Genomic DNA, 20,163 nt, shown 5'->3' on the forward strand with positions numbered 1-20,163 from the left:
AATAAAATTATCATTAACTGAGGTATTGTAATTAGGAACCAAAAATAATTATTTACATGCAAACTTATGGTTTTAATGTGTATATATAACGTAACAAATGTGCTGTGATCAAGTACAAAGGAAGAGTATTAGATAGATAGATATTTTATTTATCTCCAAATCAAAATGAAAATTTTATAGAAGCTCAATATATTCTGTATTTTTTCCTAGGTAAAAGGCATAAAGCTGTCCTACAAATCAGTGCATAACCAAATAGTTTATCAAGTGTGCAACTCTCACTACAAACAAGAGAACAAGCGGTTCTGGAGTGACTGGACAGATAAGGGAGAAGCACAACATCTCTTTCTAGACTTGGAATTTGCTATTGAAACCTGTGAACCAGGTTTTCCAGTTTGCACTAATCAACTGCATGTCTACTTGATTCAGTCAGAAAATGAAGAGAGAATTAGTTTCACCAAGGCAAAGAAAATTGAAGTAAACAGTGAAAAATATTTTGAGTATAATGCTGATATAAAAAACATTTTTGAACATATCAACATTATTTCTGGTATTTATCTTGGATCCCTTTCCAGGTCAGGATTCTATTTGGCATTTGAATATGATGGACCATGTCTATTCCTGTTCAGGTCAAGGCTGTATTATAAAAAGTGTCCAGCATATACTGAGAACCTGGTTACCTTCCAGACCAGCACTGGAGGAACTGGTAACATTGTTGGTACCTGTGTAGAAAATGCCTTGGAGGATTCAACCCCAACTAGAGAGTGTCAAATAGATGGGCTTTGGGGGAATTTGCAAGGATACTGTACCTGTGACAAAGGCTTTGAACAAAAAGAACATATCTGTCAAGGTCCGTATATAAAATGATATGAATTTTTATAAAACATTTTTCACTGTATCAGAAAAAATACAATACAATTGTTTTGCTTTGATTTATTTTTAAATTGAATATCAAAAAAATCAGCTAGTTTGATTTTTGCCAAAAATACGATTAAGAAATAACATATACAATGCATCTTTTTCTATCAGCTTGCAAGATGGGGTTCTACAAGCCAGCAAATGAGACTGGCCCATGTCGTCAGTGTCCACCAAACACCGTAACAACAAAACATGGAGCAGAGCTGTGCATTTGCATGACAGGGTTCAGCCGATTGAACACTGATCCTCTAGATATGGGCTGTACTAGTAAGTCAATGTGTACATAATGAATAACCTTCTATACTGCTTCTCTGTACTGCTTCTCTTTTTCTTTGTCCCAGTCTCACTCACCAATGGCTATAGCAGTACTGGAGACTTTTTTTTTTTAACCAAATAAGAGTAAGATATTATTCATAGGACAAATCTATCAACTGAAACTGAGGTGTGTTGTCTGAAACGGAAAAAAATCAAATGACAGATTAATGGATGTCAACTCTAAACTATTTTGACTTTATTGGCTTTCAAATAAAATAAGTATCATGTTAACAGTCCTATATAAAGAAGACAGGTACTGTATTAGCCACATGGACTGGCTTAGAAACAGATCATCAATTAAAATGTAATTTACAGTAAAAGCCAGATACTCTGTAATCTGAATTGAGCAGTCAGCAATATTTTGAATAATAAGACATTTTCTGTCTAATAAAATAAAACATACTGTATATGTGTTATAGATTTACTTTACCTAAGATGTGCTTTGTGTTGTGGAATGAATTTAACTTTCTTGTAGATTTCAGTGTATTTACTATTTAAATAAGTGCATACACATCAAAGGAAAGCACTAACATCAATAAAATAAATATACAAAAATATGGCTGCACACACAGATTAATGTTGGCCAGATCATCATAGTTAAGTAAGTAAATTTCTACTGCACTGAGTGAAATATACATTGTCACTCTGATCCAGTGGGTCTCTCTTCATCTGGTCATTGCTGATTTCACAGGCACTAGTTGTAAAAGGCTTGTGTAAGCATCAATTTCCCCAGGTGGCCATCCTACCTTTAAATAAAGATTAATATTAGACTGCATCTTGCAAAGTACAACTTACCTCAACCCAAAAAAGTAAAACGGATGTTGGTAATGTTTAAGAAAGTAAAATTGAATGGGGGAGTCATGTAGCAGACATCAGGTTAAGGACTATTTTATGTGCACTCTTATTACACTTAGAGCTAGTTCTTACTATAAATGATTTTTATTATCAAATCCACAGAGTTGCCTGAAGATTGTTATTTTCTTCTGACTACTCAGCCTTTCTGGCTGAACTGTGTAAAAACATACATTGATGATTGTTTTGGAGTTGGATTATACACTGGAAGACAGTTTAAGGAATATTTTGAATATTTCCCTAGTTACAGTTAATGCTTCTTTCTCCTCTGTGCCATTTTTACCTTAAATCCTAATATTATCTTTTCATTACTAGAAACTGATGTTTATTAAAAACTAGACATTAAGCCCGTTAAAATAACGGGCGCTAGAACAGTAGTGCATAAACATTTGTATGAACAGTCTATATTAAATGGCAAGGGACCTAGTATGTGGTTGTAATATGTGTCACTGTATTGTGTGCCTTTAATTTTCTCTCTCAGTAATACTGGTTTGTATTTCCGTGAAATGCCTGTAATTTTGTCTGACAGTAATACAGTGGAACCTCGGTTCACGACCATAATCTGTTCCAGACCGTATGAACTGTATGTAAATATATATTTTTTTAAGTTTTTAAGCACAAATATAGTTAACTATACCATAGAAAGCACAGCGTAATAGTAAACTAAATGTAAAAACATTGACTAACACTAAGAAAACCTTGAACAACAGAGAAAACTAATACTGCAAGAATTTGCGCTATAGCCTTATGACCTGCTCGCTAAAAACTCTTTTTTTTATTGAGTTTAAGCACAGGGGAAAAAAAGAACATTTGAAAAATCTGTAATTTAATAAACAAGCAAGAAAAGTAACATTGCAACAATGCACGCACGTGCCTGTGTGTGTGTCTCTCTCTTGCGCGCCTTTGTGTGTGTCTCTCGCGTGTGTGTCTCTTAAGCACACGCCTCTGTGTCTGTGTGTCTGTCTGTCTCTCGTCTGTGTGTGTGTGTCTGTCTGTCTCTCACCTGTGTGTGTGTGTGTGTGTGTGTCTGTCTGTCTGTCACGCGCGTGTGTGTGACTCGTGTGTGTGTGTGACGCATGTGCGGCTGTGTGTGTGCGTGACTCGCGCGTGCCTGTGTGTGTGTGACTCGCGCACGCCTATGTGTGTGTGTGACTCGCGCGCCTGTGTGTGTGTCTGTCTCTCTGCACAGGGAATGCACAGGAAGAGACTGAACACGTGTGTGGCCCCGCACATGCGCACTTCTCCAGAAGACACACACACGGACTGTGCGCGCCTGTGTGTGTGTGCGTGACTCGCGTGCGCCTGTGTGTGTGCATGACTCTCGCGCGCCTGTGTGTGTGTGTGTGTGTGTGTGCGTGACTCGCGCCTGTGTGTGTGTGTGCGTGACTCGCGCGCGCCTGTGTGTGTATCTCTCTGCATAGGGAATGCACAGGAAGAGACTGAACACGTGCTGTGTGGCCCCACGCATGCGCACTTCTCCAGAAGACACACACATGGACTGTGCGCGCCTGTGTGTGTGTGTGTGTGTGTGTGTGTGTGTGTGTGTGTGTGTGACATGCGCGCCTGTGTGTTTGCATGACTCGCGCGCGCCTGTGTGTGTGTGTGTGCGTGTGCGTGACTCGCGCGCCCCTGTGTGTGTATCTCTCTGCACAGGGTATGCACAGGAAGAGACTGAACACGTGCTGTGTGGCCCTGCGCATGCGCACTTCACTAGAAGACACACACACGGACACTGTACGCACACAAGGGTTTTATTAAAGAGGATTAGCTTACTTTCACAGTTGTCTTTACTATAGACCCTACTGCCTTTGTAACAGTGAAACCGACTTCCATGGTTAAACTTGGCAAAACATTCAGAATATGGTTTTTATGTTTTTGTTTTAATTGATTCCTATTGTTGTTCAATTCCCCTCTAATTTTTTTTTCTTTAACAAAACAAACAATAATGAAATGGCACTTTACATTCCACACTAGAACAACTCAGCCTTATTTTGCAGTTCCATTCAAAAGGTAGGAGCCCAGATCCTCCATGATGCTGTATGCTGAGATTGCAGTAGGACAGTGAGTGCCCTCCAGAATTGTAAGACCTGTTACTAGTTTGATGCATCTTTCTGAGATGAAAATTAACTTCACTTTTAGAAAAAGAGAGTGACCCGCTTTTAAGGTCTCATTATATCTGAGGAAAGGCCTGCTCTTCTACCCTGGTTTGTAGGTGCTGAGTTTATAACGGAAGAGTCAAATGTGGACCTTGTGTGCCTCGTCACCGCGAAGCAAAACATTTATTAAATCCTGAAACATCTGTGTTAATTTTTAAAAGGGAACCCATTAACAACCAGTGCCGCTCACTAATAACATTTATCTACAGGAAAGACTGTTAATACTGGTTAAATACCTGTATAATTTAATTGTTTAAATGATTCACAGTAAATGTATCACATAAAATTAGAACTGCCTACATATTATCGTAGCTACACTGATCTTTCTGTTATTACCCTTTCACAGGGTGTTAAAGACAACTTTAAAGAAAAAAATGGAAGAAACTAAACATATCCTCAAACTCTGACCCCAGATTCCTTCAGCACTGAATAAATGACTAATCTTTTAATGTCTCAATCTCTCATTCTGTTCATTTTCTTTGCTTACATTCCTACATTTATCTCATTTGCATGCTTAATTTCAGATACACATATGATAATAGGTCAATAGCCATAACAGCTTCTCTCTGATTTTTTTCTTATTTTTTATCTCCATGTTGCAGCAACATACTGACACAGACCTGTTCTGACATACTGTATGTAACCAAATTAATTAATTAACCAGAGTTGGTTCTGTGATGAAAGAACATTATTTACTAAAACAGCTTATGTATAAAGTATAAGGTTTTCCTGAGGAAATATTGACTATCACCGTATAATCACACAAATAATTATGTATAAGAACTTTCATTAATGTTTTCTAGACTGTTTTTTAAACATTATTTGCTGTTGGCATGTTAACATTTAAAGTCTTATTATAAAGACATTCTGAGTACAGTGATCCCTCGCTATATCGCGCTTCGACTTTCGTGGCTTCACTCCATCGCGGATTTTAAATGTAAGCATACAGTATCTAAATATATATCACCGATTTTTCGCTGGTTCGCGGATTTCTGCGGACAATGGGTCTTTTAATTTATGGTACATGCTTCCTCAGTTTGTTTGCCCAGTTGATTTCATACAAGGGACGCTATTGGCGGATGGCTTAGAAGCTACCCAATCAGAGCACGTATTATGTATTAAATAAAACTCCTCAATGATATACGTTATGCTCTCCGCACGGTGCTTCGCACACTTCAAAGCTCTAACAGCCTGTATTGATTTTTGATTGTTTGCTTTTCTCTGTCTCTCTCACTCTCTCTGACATTCTCTGTTCCTGATGGAGGGGGTGTGAGCAGAGGGGCTGTTTGCACAGTGGCTGTTTTCTTAGAAGATATGGACGCTCCACTAAAAAATGCTGAAAGACTACCTTCACATTGATCCCTTCATTGCGGCCGCTTTATCCCGGTGCTTCATTTACTTAAAAGCCCAACAGCCCTATTTATTTTTGATTGTTTACTTTTCTCTCTTTCTCTGACATTTTGTGCTCCTCACGGAACTCCTTTGAAGAGGAAGATATGCTTGCATTCTTTTAATTGTGAGAAAGAACTGTCATCTCTGTCTTGTCATGGAGCACAGTTTAAACTTTTGACTAAAGGGTGTTATTTCATGTCTAGAGGGCTCTAATAATGTTAAAAAATGTAATTATAAGGTCGTAAACAGGTTTTCTATGCTCTAACTGCGAAAATATTAGATTTATAAATAAAGAATCCTACTTTGTGGAAATTCATTTATCTGTCTGGAACGGATTAACCGCGATAAACGAGGGTTTACTGTATAATTATGCGGAGAATATTTCTAAACAGTGTGAGAGAGTTTCTAAGGGCTTAAAATATATAAAAATATTTTCACCTTCTGGAACGCAACCCCCGCGATCGAGGAGGGGTTACTGTATTCATATTTGCAGGGTAATAGTTGAGTTAAGCAATAGTTGAGTTTAGGTTTATGTCTATAAAGTTGCCATCTGCTGTAATTTTTTTTCCTTTTAGACTGGGCTGGGTACCTTCCCAGTATGGTGGGGTAGCAAAAGTCAAATTTTGATCTCCAATTTTCGACAGATCTTGACGTTTTAGGGTCCCCTGATACCGAAAACATAGATAGATAGATAGATAGATAGATAGATAGATAGATAGATAGATAGATAGATACCTTATTAATCCCCAATGGGAAATTCACATACTCCAGCAGTATAATGATAAAAACAATATTAATTAAAGAGTGATAAAAATGCAGTGCAAGTTAAAAAATGCAAGGTGGAGAGTGCGATGCAGGTATAGCAGACAATAACATTGTATAATGTTAACGTTTAAGAAGAGTCGCATACTGTTGGGGAGGAACGATCTCCTGAGTCTGTCAGTGGAGTAGGACAGTGACAGTAGACAGATATTGTTCAGTGATGCAGTGGATTCTCCATGATTGACAGGAGCCTGCTCAGCGCCTGTCGCTCTGCCACAGATGTCAAACTGTCCAGCTCCGTGCCTACAATAGAGGCTGCCTTCTGAACCAGTTTTTCCAGGTGTGAGATGTCCCTCTTCTTTATACTGCCTCCCCAGGACACCACCGCATAGAAGAGGGCGCTTGCCACAACCGTCTGATAGAACATCTGCAGCATCTTATTGGATGGAAAAATACCAAATTTAAAACTTAAGCATGTTATGAGATGACAATTTGCTGATTAGTTTTTGAGCAAAATTTTGCGAGAGAAAGAGGCACTGTAGAGGAACCCTCAAATATCATAATTCTGTAATTAATTATAATTAATTAATCATTAATTAATCTTCTTGTCAATTACTATCATAATTACCTGTTTTATGATCAGAAAGATCAGCATCAGAGTGGTAAATAATTACTGAAATATTATAGAATAGTTCAGGTAACTTGGTTCCTAGGGCACAAAGCCTACTGACGCTCATGTCTGAATTTTATTTTATTTTATTTTTTTTGCAGTCTTGGTCGTAGCATTGGTAAAAGCTAGTAATCCTTGACTCCACTATTGAACAGTTCACTCTACAGAGTTTTGGGTATATTGCCTTGTGTCAGTTTAATGTTTCCTCCTTATCCAGAATGATTTTCTTCCTCATTCTCAATTCTTTGTCCTATTCATGGCAGGGCAGTATTCTTGATAAATTTCAAAATGTTTGTCTTTTAGTTCACACAAATTTGATTTAGTTACTTCAATTTCTATTGTAATTCCAGGTTACATTCTGATGGCTAGGCATAAACAACTTCTGTGTTGGTGTACTGTTGCTCATGGTACCAGTAATCACCTGGGTGTTACTCCACCCCATAATAATTGTCCAGTTAATCTGTATTATTTAACAGATGTCTCTGAACACTTGTGGCATTGTTAAGATAGCAATTATGCTTTATGCAAAACAGAACTTAATATATGCTTGGACCCATCTCCCTTTTCTTGTGTGGATACTGAAGGTTTAATTTGAAACAATATAAAAAAAAGCTTTGTGAAACTTGATACTTTTGTTTTCTTTTGTGAATATGAATTTCCAAGCAGTAATGAGAAATTCCTAATGTGTCTAGGACAGGGGTCCTCAATCTCAGTCCTGGAGAGCCGCAGTGGCTGCAGGTTTTTGTTCTGACCTGGTTGCTTAATTAGAAAGCAATTCTTGCCAATAATGCACTTAGAAGCTATGAAATTAAATTAACTCTGCTATGTAAGGTCATTCTCATATCCTAGATTTTCTTTCCCTTTCTATCATGCAAAGGATTTGAAGGCTAAAATGGACGAGTAATTCTCAGTCCTTCACTTTTTTCTCTTCATTTTTCTTCCAAGTATTTAATTAAACCCAATAGTGCAGATAAATATATACAGGTGTAAATGTAAATAAGCTAAATAGAGAAATGCTGCTCTCGTCATTTGCATGTTATTGATAATAAGGAGCAATTGAAATAGCTGTTTAAGACAAAATTAAGCAATAAGGGCTCAAAATCACTAAAGTGAAGCAGAAGTGTTACTTTAGCAATAAGTGCTTTATATTAAGCAACTGGGTTGGAGCAAAAACCTGCAGCCACTGCGGCTCTCCAGGACCGTGATTGAGGACCCCTCGTCTAGGAAGCTGTCATTTATTAAATCCTTTTTCTGTGACTTACTAGTGTAATATAGTTTATGTTCTACAAATACAGTGTAATAATTTGCATACTGAGCATTTCTGCACATGTTGTCAATTATCCTGCCCATAGAAATATTGTAAGTTATTTCATAATTAATGTTTATTAAAAATCTGAACATATCCCTTTTGTCTGTGCTACTCACCCATCAGTCATGGCTGTCTGTCGATCTGACAGTGATCAGATCTGACATGTCTCCCTCCTACAACAACAACAACAACAACATTTATTTATATAGCACATTTTCATACAAACAGTAGCTCAAAGTGCTTTACATAATAAAGAATAGAAAAATAAAAGACACAATAAGAAAACAAAATAAATCAACATTAATTAACATCGAATAAGAGTAAGGTTCAATGGCCAGAGGGGACAGAAAAAACAAAAAAACTCCAGACGGCTGGAGAAAAATAAAATCTGTAGGGATTCCAGACCATGAGACCGCCCAGTCCCCTCTGGGCATTCTACCTAACATAAATCAAACAGTCCTCTTTGGATTTAGGGTTCTCATGGAAGGGCTTGATGATGATGGTCACGTAGAGTTCTGCCTTTTAATCCATCCATCATTGTTGGAGCATCACGAAGCTTTGAGTAGGTGGAGGTGGCGCAGGCCACCACCACAAAGAAACCAGAAAAAGTAACAGAAAAGAGAGTAGGGGTCAGTACGGATTTTAGAGCCACCATGAATAGTTATTATGATGAATTGAACATATAGAGTATCTGGATTAAGTTAAATTGAAGTTATAGAAAGGGCATGTTAAAGTAATATGTTTTCAGCAGTGTTTTAAATTGCTCTACTGTATCAGCCTGGCGAATTCCTATTGGCAGGCTATTCCAGATTTTAGGTGCATAGCAGCAGAAGGCCGCCTCACCACTTCTTTTAAGTTTTGTTCTTGGAATTCTAAGGAGACACTAATTTGAGGATCTGAGGTTACGATTTGGAATATAAGGTGTCAGACATTCCGATATATACGATGGGGCGAGATTATTTAAGGCTTTATAAACCATAAGCAGAATTTTAAAGTCAATCCTGAATGACACAGGTAACCAGTGTAGTGACATTAAAACTGGAGAAATGTGTTCGGATTTTCTTTTCCTAGTTAGGATTCTAGCAGCTCCTATGGTGGGAGAACAGCCCAATTTAGGAAAGGCAGACCTAGGGACACAACTGTTCCCCCCCAGGTGCAGTAGTTGGTATCGATAGATGTGTTACCACTATCTTTTCTTTTTGATGAGTACTTTGTTGTTCGAAGTGATAGACCCCTTCAATGATGGACCATTTCCAAAGAGCACAATCCCGAGCAAATGTCTTGAGCTTCCTATGTGGAATGGAGCAGGACATGAGAGAATGCTTTAAGTGGTCCTTCCAGTGAGTTTACCATACAGGACCATCTAAGGAAGCTAGATCTTATGTAGTTAACATGTCCAGCAGAACACACGGCTGAGCAGCATGGCTTCATCTTTGATTGATGAGCAATATTCTAGAATTTTAGAGTAGAATCCTGTCCTCCCTAGTGATGTCCAGGATCTTCTGGAGGCAGTGGATGTGGAATGCTTCTAGGATATGGATTTGATTGTTGTAGGGAGTCCAGGACTCACATTCATAAAAGAGCTGATACACCCTCTGTGTAATACACTAGGATCTTGCCATGCAGAGATTGTGGTTAGAGAAGCCATGCTTGTAGAGGTGCCGATTTATGTGCTGGAACAGTCTGAAGGATCAGCATCTTGGAAGTGTGGATTTCTTAGCCCATCCAGGAATAGGTCTAGTGTAAGGACTTGGTAGTTCTCAGAAGGGTTTCTTAGTGAAGAACTATACCATCAACAGCATCAGCATAGTGGAACTCATAGATGATTGTATGAAAGGTTGTCAAGTACATGACAATTTTTGGAAATTGAAAATATTGCCATTCAGTTGGGACTGAATCTGCACTTCATCAGTGACGTCCAACACATTTCTGGAGAGAAGAGTTGTGGTGACAAGGCATATGTTGAAGAGTGAAAGACCCAGGATGCCACCATGCCCAACACCAACTATGATTTCAAAGGGAGCAAATGTTTCTCTCCCAACAAGGACACTCATTCCATCAAGGAAGTGACTGAGCACAATAAGGAATTTTGGGTGACATCTCATCTCATGAAAGCATCTCATGGTTGACAATGTCAATTCCTTTCCATAGGCCAATTGAAGGCAAAGCTGATGTCTCACTACTTTTCCTTGGCTTTCTCCAGGGACCTCATGTATAATGCTGTGCTGTGTAGAATTCACTCTAAAACATGGCATACGGACAAAAACAGAAATGTGTGCACAAAAAAAATCCAGATGCATAAATCTGTGTGTATGCCAAATTTCACATTCTTCCGCTACATAAATCCAGATCAAGGTGAAATGTAACGCACGTGCACGTGTCTGCCACCCCTCCCCGACTCCTCCCAGAATTACACCTCTTTGAATATGCAAATCAATATAAATAGCCCCTTAAGTTCAGCGTTCTGTGAAAAGACAATGGCAAAAGCACTGGGAAAATAGAAAAATTTCAGCAAATACCAAGTGGAGGCAAGGAAAAATGTACTATTTGTTGGTTTAAGAAGTGATATAAACAACAATAGGAAGTTGATCAAGTGACATAGAGTGGCTTAGAAACTCGAAAGTTCAAGTTCAGAAAGTCGTACAGTGCCCAAAATAAAAAAGATGTGGTCAGATATCAAAGTTGCCATGAAAAGGCGAGTAGTAGCCCACCTTCTGAGTGTCATATGGAAGCGTTTTAGGGTACAGAAAAAAGAAAAAAATAGGGGCACAGTGGATAAAAAAAAGGTTGAAATGTCAACTTTAATAGCGTAGTTTATTTTATCATTAAAGAAGAACTTCATCTTAAAATCATTTAATTTACTAGTTTCTCAAATCCCATCGTAACTAAAGTAGCATGTTAAATGGTTCGTATTCTATGTGTTCTTCTATGTACTCTATGTGTGTGAACCACACTACTTTGCCCAGTGGGGGCTGGGCAGTCTCATGGCCTGGGGACCCCTGCAGATTTTGTTTATTTCTCCCGCCCTCTGAAGTTTTTTTTTGTTTTTTTTTTGTTCTCCTGGCCATTGGACCCTACTTTATTCATTGTTACTTAGTATTGCCTAATCTTATTTTTATATTTTTCTTTCTGCATCTTGTAAAGCACTTTGAGCTACATTATTTGTATGAAAATGTGCTATATAAATAAATGTTGTTGCTTCTTAAACAGGCTTTCTCTTACACTGACAGGACACAGAATACGTTACATTCATGATATTATAGCTCTCTGAACAATTTAAATACTAAGATGTATACTTGATATCATTTTCATTATGATAGGAATTAAAACATGTATAAAACATGGGGGCATGGTGGCGCAGTGCTAGCGATGACCTGGTAACCCATCCAGAGATTGTTCCTGCCTCTCGCAAGATGCTTGCTGCACCACATGCCACTCTCAATTAAATAATTTATTTCAGCAGAACTGTCTCTTTCAAACATACTACCCAATTCCTGTCCTTACTTTTCTTTCTCCAAGTAACCAATTGCCACACAATAAGCTCTGAAATAATTGTTAAGCCATTTGTAAGCTTAGAACGCTGATTCTTCAAAACCTTTAAGGAACATTGAAATATCTTCGTAGTATAAGTTTAATTATTCCATCCATCTATCCATCCAGGGTCACGCCAGTCCCATCAAGCATACAGCACGAGGCATGAGCAATCTGTGAACGGGCGGCAGCTCATTGCTACCGCTGTGCCACCGTGCCCACACGTTTAATTATTAACATTATACATTATTTAAATTAATTAAAAATTTTATGTGTATAATGTACTATACATACTTTACTGAATTTCATCTTAAAAATGAAATCAAGAGCTCCAAGAAGATAGCGCTTGGAAATCTAAATCGACTTAGAAGCCAGTAGTCATCATCTGTAAATATGTGCTCTCTTCTATTGAATTGAATTGAATTGAATTTCTTTACTGTTATTGTATGGTACAATGAGATTCAATATGCAAATCCTCCATAAACTTATTTTTCTATAAAATGATAAAATAACAACAACAAAAACAATAACAATTATAATCTCTATATATAAAATCCAAAGTCTGTATGTCTGTCTGCTTTTCACAAAGGAACTAATTGACGGATTTAGATAGAGTTTTTTTCTATAATTTTCTTGGAACATTTCGGTTGATTTTGCGACTTCCCTCATCACACTAAGTATCATAATTCACTTGCAACAACGATTTATTCGCACTAATCCGAGACAAAGGCTGCGGGTAGAGGGGAGGGTGGAGGGGGAAGCTTGACGTCAGGAGTAGGGAGCCAGACGGGGACCTCCTGACTTACATGTCAGCCTCCTTTTGAGTCGCTGTACCTATTACCACATGTTGATGTGTACCTCCTCCCAACTAGCTAGCAATACCTGTTTGTTCACTGATTTTTAAAGTTTGTCCTGTTCCACTCCTACACAGGCGGAGCCATGGGAGACAGCTAGTAATACAATAAAAAACAATGAAAAATATACAATATGAAAGCATAAGTAGCTCAGGTTGTACAATATTATAATTGTAGTTTACAGTGAGGTAATTGTACTGTAAAAAAGGTACTATACAGGTATATGCGCCCACCCCACACAGATTGGACACGGAGGCACACGTATAAAATAAATAAACTTTTATTTTTCTTCAGCTGGAGGGCACGTCTTCCCCGTGTCCCCCAGCCACACCACAGTCCCAAAGCACCAACCCACAAAAGTAAAGCACCACCACTCCTCCCAGGCAACCTCATCCTCTTCCACCCAACTCTGGCTGCTGAGTGGTGGTTGCTGGCTCCTTTTATTGGGCACCTGGAAGTGCTCCAAGTGCTTGATGGCCGACATCCGGCTGCACTACCGGGTGTGGTGAAACCAGTGCCCAGAAGGGTCCAGCAGTTCCTGCTGCAGCAACCCCTGGCAGCGCCTGTGGAACCCAACAGGGGTGCACAACACTCCAACCCCCATGAAGCCCTGTGGGAGTCCGAGGCACCACTGCAACCCAAGGAGGCTGCCATCTAGCGTCCGGGGGAGATATTGTGTTTCCCAAGCTTGCTCCCCTGGAACTTATGCTGCAGGGGCGTCCCAGCCGGGCATGGGCCCCAGCCATCCGTCACAGTACTTATAAGTACAAACAGTTCTACCAGGAGCAGTTGATGGACTGAATGAGTGCGTTTATAGTTTTTGGGATGAAACTGTTTCTGAACCACGAGGTCCCTAAAGGGAAGGCTCAGAAGCTTTTGCTGAATGGAGGAAGTTCAAATAGACTGTGCCCAAGGCTGAGGCAGCATGTGCTAGAAGCTGTATCCCGATAATTGTGTCTGCCGTAGAACTTTCCAATCAGCTGCTGTATAGCTATGATTCCACACTTAGATAAAGTGGGTTAAAATACAGTGGTGCACTGAGAGTAACAATGATAAAGCAGCTATGGTATTTGGAATAGTTTGGCCATTCCGTGCACCATTATATAGTTACAGGTTAATTACAATAAGATGTCTTAAACTAATGAACAATATGTGGTTCATTTCAGTGTATTTGATAAAGCCACATCAGGGATGTATATCTAAAAAATAAAGAGAAACTACATAGGAACAGTAGCACTGCTTTGTTGCTGGGTGCTGCCAGTTTGCAAAACCAAGCCAAACTTGCATATGCAATGGATTGAGCTTGTATGAGAATGTGCGTGGCTTTACATCAAGTTTAGTTTTTATATACCGCGATGTCAGCCTGGAAATGGGCATGCACAACATTTTTGTGTGTACGTACCATTTAAACATGAGACCCCAGGAGTTGCTGAGCGATGAAGATCATATCAATTGTTCTGTGTTTAGGCCAAAAAACAGTGTGCAACTCCAGAAATACCCTGTAGGCAGCATGACAGATTATCCAGAGAAGCATGACACATGCAGGAACTGTTCCAACAACATTCAATAGTGAAATACCAAGTCTGTTGCCTCAGTCCAATCGGTCCTCCTTCCTCTTATAGATGATGATGATGGTAGCATGTTTTCATGAGTCGGGAATCTTGCTGAGCTTCCAACACAGTGTGAAGAATTCTGTCAACTTGACAAGAGGATTAAGTCCCCCAAATTTATATTTTTTGGCAGGTACAATGTCTTCCCTGGGAACTTTCTTGTTCCTCAAGGCTTGGACATCAGTTTGTTTTTCTGGGAGAGTTGTGAGCCGTGAGCTGCACACTTCATTAACATCTAGATTGGTAGTTGTGATATCACTATCCATAGTTAGGATTGATCAGTTTTCAAGCTGAGTGTAAAGATGAGCTGTCAATGCATTTCTGGTGCCAATGGTGCAAGGTATCCACGTTATGGCTTGGAGGGTTGTCTACTAGTAGGTGGTATGAGTACAGTATGGAGGATGTACTGGACATGTTTATGGTTTGTCCAGCATTCTGCTCATTGCATTGCTCATGTGATCAAAACATGCTAGAGATCACACCAATGGACAGCAATGTAGTCGAGAATGTACCTGTTCTTTGATGTAGAATACATCCATGTTGTCTCAAGTTTGTCGGGGAGCTGAAATATTGTGTTGGTAATGGACAATTGATGTGCCACAGAGGAGGACAACAGATGGAGCCCGTTAGTGTTCATGTTTCCTGTTTTGTGTTTCCTGAGCAAATCATTCCAGATGTCAGAGCTTCTTCCAAACATGTGTATTGAATTCTCCAAATAAAGTAATCTTTAATGAGGAAGGAATGTAGAACCCAAAATGGGAGCATATATGCTGAGAGCCTTTTCAACAAAAACAACAACAACATTTATTTATATGTCACATTTTCATACAAACAGTAGCTCAAAGTGCTTTACATAATAAAGAATAGAAAAATAAAAGACACAATAAGAAAACAAAATAAGTCAACATTAATTAACTTAGAATAAGAGTAAGGTCCAATGGCCAGAGGGGACAGAAAAAAAAACAAAAAACTGATGGCTGGAGAAAAAAATAAAATCTGTAGGGATTCCAGACCATTAGACTGCCCAGTCCCCTCTGGGCATTCTACCTAACATAAATGAAACAGTCCTCTTTGGATTTAGAGTTCTCACGGAAGGACTTGATGATGATGATGGTCACGTAGACTTCTGCTTTTTAATCCATCCATCATTGTTGGAGCATTATTAAGCTTTGAGTAGGTGGAGGTGGCGCAGACCACCACCACAAAGAAACAGGAAAAAGAAACAGAAGAGAGAGTAGGGGTCAGTATGGATTTTAGAGCCACCATGAATAGTTATTATGAAGAATTTTGCCAGTAAAACACACTGGGTCATTAAGTGTGAGCTGATTCCAGCAGGGGACTCCTCAGGAAGAGTTCATGCTTGACAGCAAAGCCAATTTCATGGATCTGGATTTCTGATTAAGACTGGCCTTTCCAGAACAATGTATACCTGCCTGTGGTTTCAGTAATGGATAATTCATCAGCAAGACCTGGGATGCAGATGTCTATCCTATACCACTGGAGCTGTGAGGCAACTTGGGCTGTTTTCCAAGGTGGTCATTTGGCAGTGTTCAACCCACGAGTGTGCAGAAATTCCAGAAAGTGAGAATGAGAGATTTTTAAGTTTTTTTGACCACATGTACTATATGTACGGTTGCCTGGCCAAGTACTGGTGGAACAGACCTTGTTTTCGGATGCCTTTTATTGTCCCCCCCACCCCATCAGAGATGGGCAGTGTTATCCTTATAAAAGGCTGCCTGATCACTCTGGATGAGGTAGATAGATAGAAGGAAGAGCCTGTGAAAAGGAGTTGTTGATATCAATGGAGTTGAGTGTGCACAATCTTCAATCACATCACTTTACTTTCTATTCAGACTCCACATGGCAAGCCGTGTGCCGTACAATGAGGGATGGCAGGAAGTTGCACCACTTTGGATGGGCCCTTGGTGAGAGAGTGGGGGGAGTGATGGAGTCAGCCTTAGTCAGGACCTCACCTCTGACCTTGCCACCATGGGTGGCCTTACCAGGAGTACACAACTTCCAACGGCATTACTCAGGGGATCATTAATCCTGCAAACCATACTGCCATATTAAGGTGCTGGCTCAGTGGAGTGTACTCACCTAAAGAATTATAATATGGTCTGAAACTGGCAGATCCTCATTAAGATGGAATTATAGAAAATTGCTTAGTTGGCAAAGTGTTGCAAGGAGTGTAGATGACATCAAGGTGGCACAGAATCATGGAAAAGCCTAGCATGGGTAAGAAATAAGGAAAAATGTATGGTTCTAATCTAATCTGAGTCAACTCTACATGCTAGTGTAGAAAGATATGCATTTCTAGGGAAGTAACTACCTACTGGGGGCTGGCAGTCTCATGGCCTTGAAACCCCTGTAGATTTTGTTTTTTTCTCCAGCCCTCTGGAGTTTGTTTTCTGTCCTCCCTGGCCATTGGACCTTACTTTTTAATTTTAATACTTTTTTTTTCATCTTGTAAAGCAGTTTTGGCTACATCATTTGTATGAAAACGTGCTATACAAATAAATGTTGTTGTTGTAACTTCTCGGGTAAAGCCACAAGAGAGAGAAAGTCCTGGAATACAAGCAGGAGATTAAGCAATCTCCTCAGGTCCAAAAGGCATCAATAGGAACATTCCATTAAAGCTGTACAAGGTTTAGTTCCCCATGAAAGAGTAAAGGTAGACTGGCATTATTATTATTATTATTATTATATGCTCATTTTGTACATTGCATTTGTGTTTTTATGAACATCAATAGTTATAATCATTACAATTAAATATACTCTTGTACAGGAATTTGGACTTACTTGCATTTTTCAGGTCTAGTTAAAAATTTGTGTGGCTGCTTTTTTTATAAGCGTAATGTCTGTTTAACAAAATCATTTTTGACAACAGAATCATATTTCTACATGTCATAACTTATTATTTTGCAGAGCCTCCATCTCCACCTCACAATCTTACTTTCATACGGACTCCTACTTCTATAAAATTGTCCTGGGAACCTCCGAGAGACACTGGAGGGCGAGATGACTTGGAATATCATGTTACCTGTGGGTTTATAGCTCAGCCTGAGATCAATGAATGGAAGAGATGTGGGGATACTATCCAGTATTTACCACAGGGACAAAATTTAATCAACACTACTCTATGGATCACTGGTCTGCAAATGGAGAATGAGTACCATTTTGAGGTTGAAGCTGCCAATGGATTATCAACTTCTGAGTCCAGGGGGAGCTCTATAATTTCTATTAACATTTTCAATAGTAAGTTGATATTGCTATTTTTGAATGAATAATATTATTAAAAATGAATCCAAAAAGCAAAATATATTGGCTTCACTTCAGTTTGAAACATGTTTACTAAATACAATTCTTAAATGAGAAAATGGCCTAATTAGTGATTTTTTAACAGAAATATTTGCTTATCACTTATGCCATTGATGGCCCTAAAAGTTAAATATCAAAGATTAAAATGACTAATAGTTTATAAATAATTTGCAGTAAGAAGTTTATCATAATATGCTTAAAGAATCCATAGATGGACCTTTTCTAGATCTGTTATCACAAAGAGCATATGTGCATGCATTGTCATAGCAGGATAAGAAAGAAGAATGAAGCATGGATTAAAGAAGCCAGTCTCTGAGAAGAGGTTCAAAGCCTGGAGTTTTAAAAAGGCAGGAATTAGAGAAAGATGAAGGAAAAGTTATTCACAGTACAGTGCCTACTGGGGGCTGGGAGGTCTCATGGCCTTGGAACCCCTGTAGATTTTGTTTTTTTCTCCAGCCCTAACCAATACAGTGGTTAGTTGGGTGAACCACACCGATGAGTAAGGAGAAGTTTGGGACCACTTGAGGCAGGTGTAAGAGGTGTCAAGGTTTGCTTCTCTTTTTTACTTTTATAAGGTTTACTTTACATTTTTTGGTCACTCTGTGCTTATCCCCTCCCTTACAGGTTTTTGTTAATAAATTAATTTTATATAATAATTTTGTACAGAGATCTTCCTTTCTGTAATGTCAGACAATCATGTATAAATACAGTCACTCTTGGATTAGATTTTTCGTACAGGCACTGAATCCTAAATGTTATATTTATTGGCAAATCTCTAATCTGAATGTTAAATACATGTGTTATTGTGATAAGAAATGAGTCTCAGAGGTTTAGAAACTGCTTGTCAGGAGTTACGAACATTAAACAGATAAGTTCAAATTATCATGTGAACGAAAATTACAATGAAAAATAATATAAACAAAAAATTAAGACAATGCAAAATTCAGAAGCAGTAATTCAGCAATGCTGATATCACCTGTGTCAAAAACAGAATGATAAAAACTCAAATGGCAAAAATAAATAAATATTAAAGCAACAAATATCAGAAAATAGTAATAGATGCCTGACACTTTCCTTTGATTGTGGTCTTCCATTTGGCAAATGTTTTCTGAATGAACATTCACAGAACTGCCTGTTTCATAACTGTTTATGCTGCAAGTTTTTATTTTAGATCTTAGAAATATTAGATTCCAATGAGCCACATTTCTAGTACAGGTATTGTACATTCAACATGTACAGTATATTGCTGCCTCATTAGGCAATTTCTAAAAAAAGAGGAAAATTTGGAATTGCTGCCAGAAATGAATCCATATTTCAATGTTGTGATCCCAGCACAATATCAGAGCATAACCCTAGATGGGGAACAAGTCTATTTAAGTCCATGCTCAAACACACACCCACACTCACTACTCAATCCAATTTGGAGTTGTTAATTAATCTAACGTATGTAATTTGGATTGTGAGAGGAATCCAGCTTTCCTCTTTTAGACACAGAGAAAATATACACACTTTAGATGGTACCAGCATTGGAAGTTAAAAGGTCACAGAAGGTGTTAGGCAGCAGTGTTTGTACCACTTCAATGATCGTACCACTTCTTAAAGAATATTGGTTAATGATTAATATACAATTCTTCACATTCTGCATTTGTATCTGTCTTCAGAATTTTTTAGGAAATAGTAAATGATTGAAGATCTAAAATTGGATCAGACATGTATGTTTTCTTTTGTAATTTTATTTTTCCTTTCTGCTTTTCAGAAGAGTCTTCCATCTTATCCTCAACAGTAGTGCAGCAAAAAGAAGGAGGAATATTTTACTATATTATTGGTGGAGTGGGACTTCTGCTAGTAGCAGTCCTGATTTTGATCTCCCTAGTAGCGGCCCTTCGGAAGTCCAAGAAGCTTAGGTAAGCTTTTCTACCTCCAATAAACCAAATGACATTAAGCAAACATATTTTTGTCATTGTCAAATATTGTATTTCCTAAAACAGAAAAGAGAGTGCGATCAAATTGAACAAATTCAGTAAGTAAATAGTAAATCATTCTGACCAGTCCATTCTTTTGGATTCAGCTTATTGATTAATTAATGATTATTTTTATTCTTGTTTCTTATTTGTCCAGGAAATTGTAGATCTTAGTACTGCCACACCTGCTTTGATTCCTTCAACCTTTTTAATAATGAACATCCTACATGCAAAGTTCAAGGCTCTTTCACTTGATCAAGAAATAGGGTTCATTCGTAGGATAAAATAAGTTGCTAAAAAATTCAGGATATGATATGCATCTTAGTTATTTCTATACTGACACAGAGGAAGGCCTAAAGCACAGGGAAAAAGAAAACCAGATAGAAGAGCTATTAGTTCAGCTGGGTCATAGTTTACATTAGGCTAAGCACACCTGCTAAACTCAGACTTTCTTGCTACATAAAGAAGCTGGCATAAAGAGATCAGGAGACAGGTCAAAACCTTCAACGTTGCAA

The 20,163-nt window shown here is 38.5% G+C and overlaps 1 protein-coding gene across 1 annotated transcript in view; it reads left to right on the top strand.

The window, feature by feature from the left end:
• Positions 1 to 20,163, top strand: part of si:ch73-40a2.1 (ephrin type-A receptor 2) — a 79,592-nt gene that overhangs the window by 30,810 nt on the left and 28,619 nt on the right. The window contains exons 3-6 of the mRNA XM_039769029.1: positions 211 to 847; positions 1,027 to 1,182; positions 17,295 to 17,624; positions 19,444 to 19,591. Coding sequence (XP_039624963.1) covers positions 211 to 847; positions 1,027 to 1,182; positions 17,295 to 17,624; positions 19,444 to 19,591 — 1,271 coding nt within the window. The remainder of the gene's footprint in view (positions 1 to 210; positions 848 to 1,026; positions 1,183 to 17,294; positions 17,625 to 19,443; positions 19,592 to 20,163) is intronic.

This window comes from Polypterus senegalus, chromosome 11, assembly GCF_016835505.1.
Source record: "Polypterus senegalus isolate Bchr_013 chromosome 11, ASM1683550v1, whole genome shotgun sequence".
Classification (NCBI taxonomy): Eukaryota; Metazoa; Chordata; class Cladistia; order Polypteriformes; family Polypteridae; genus Polypterus; species Polypterus senegalus.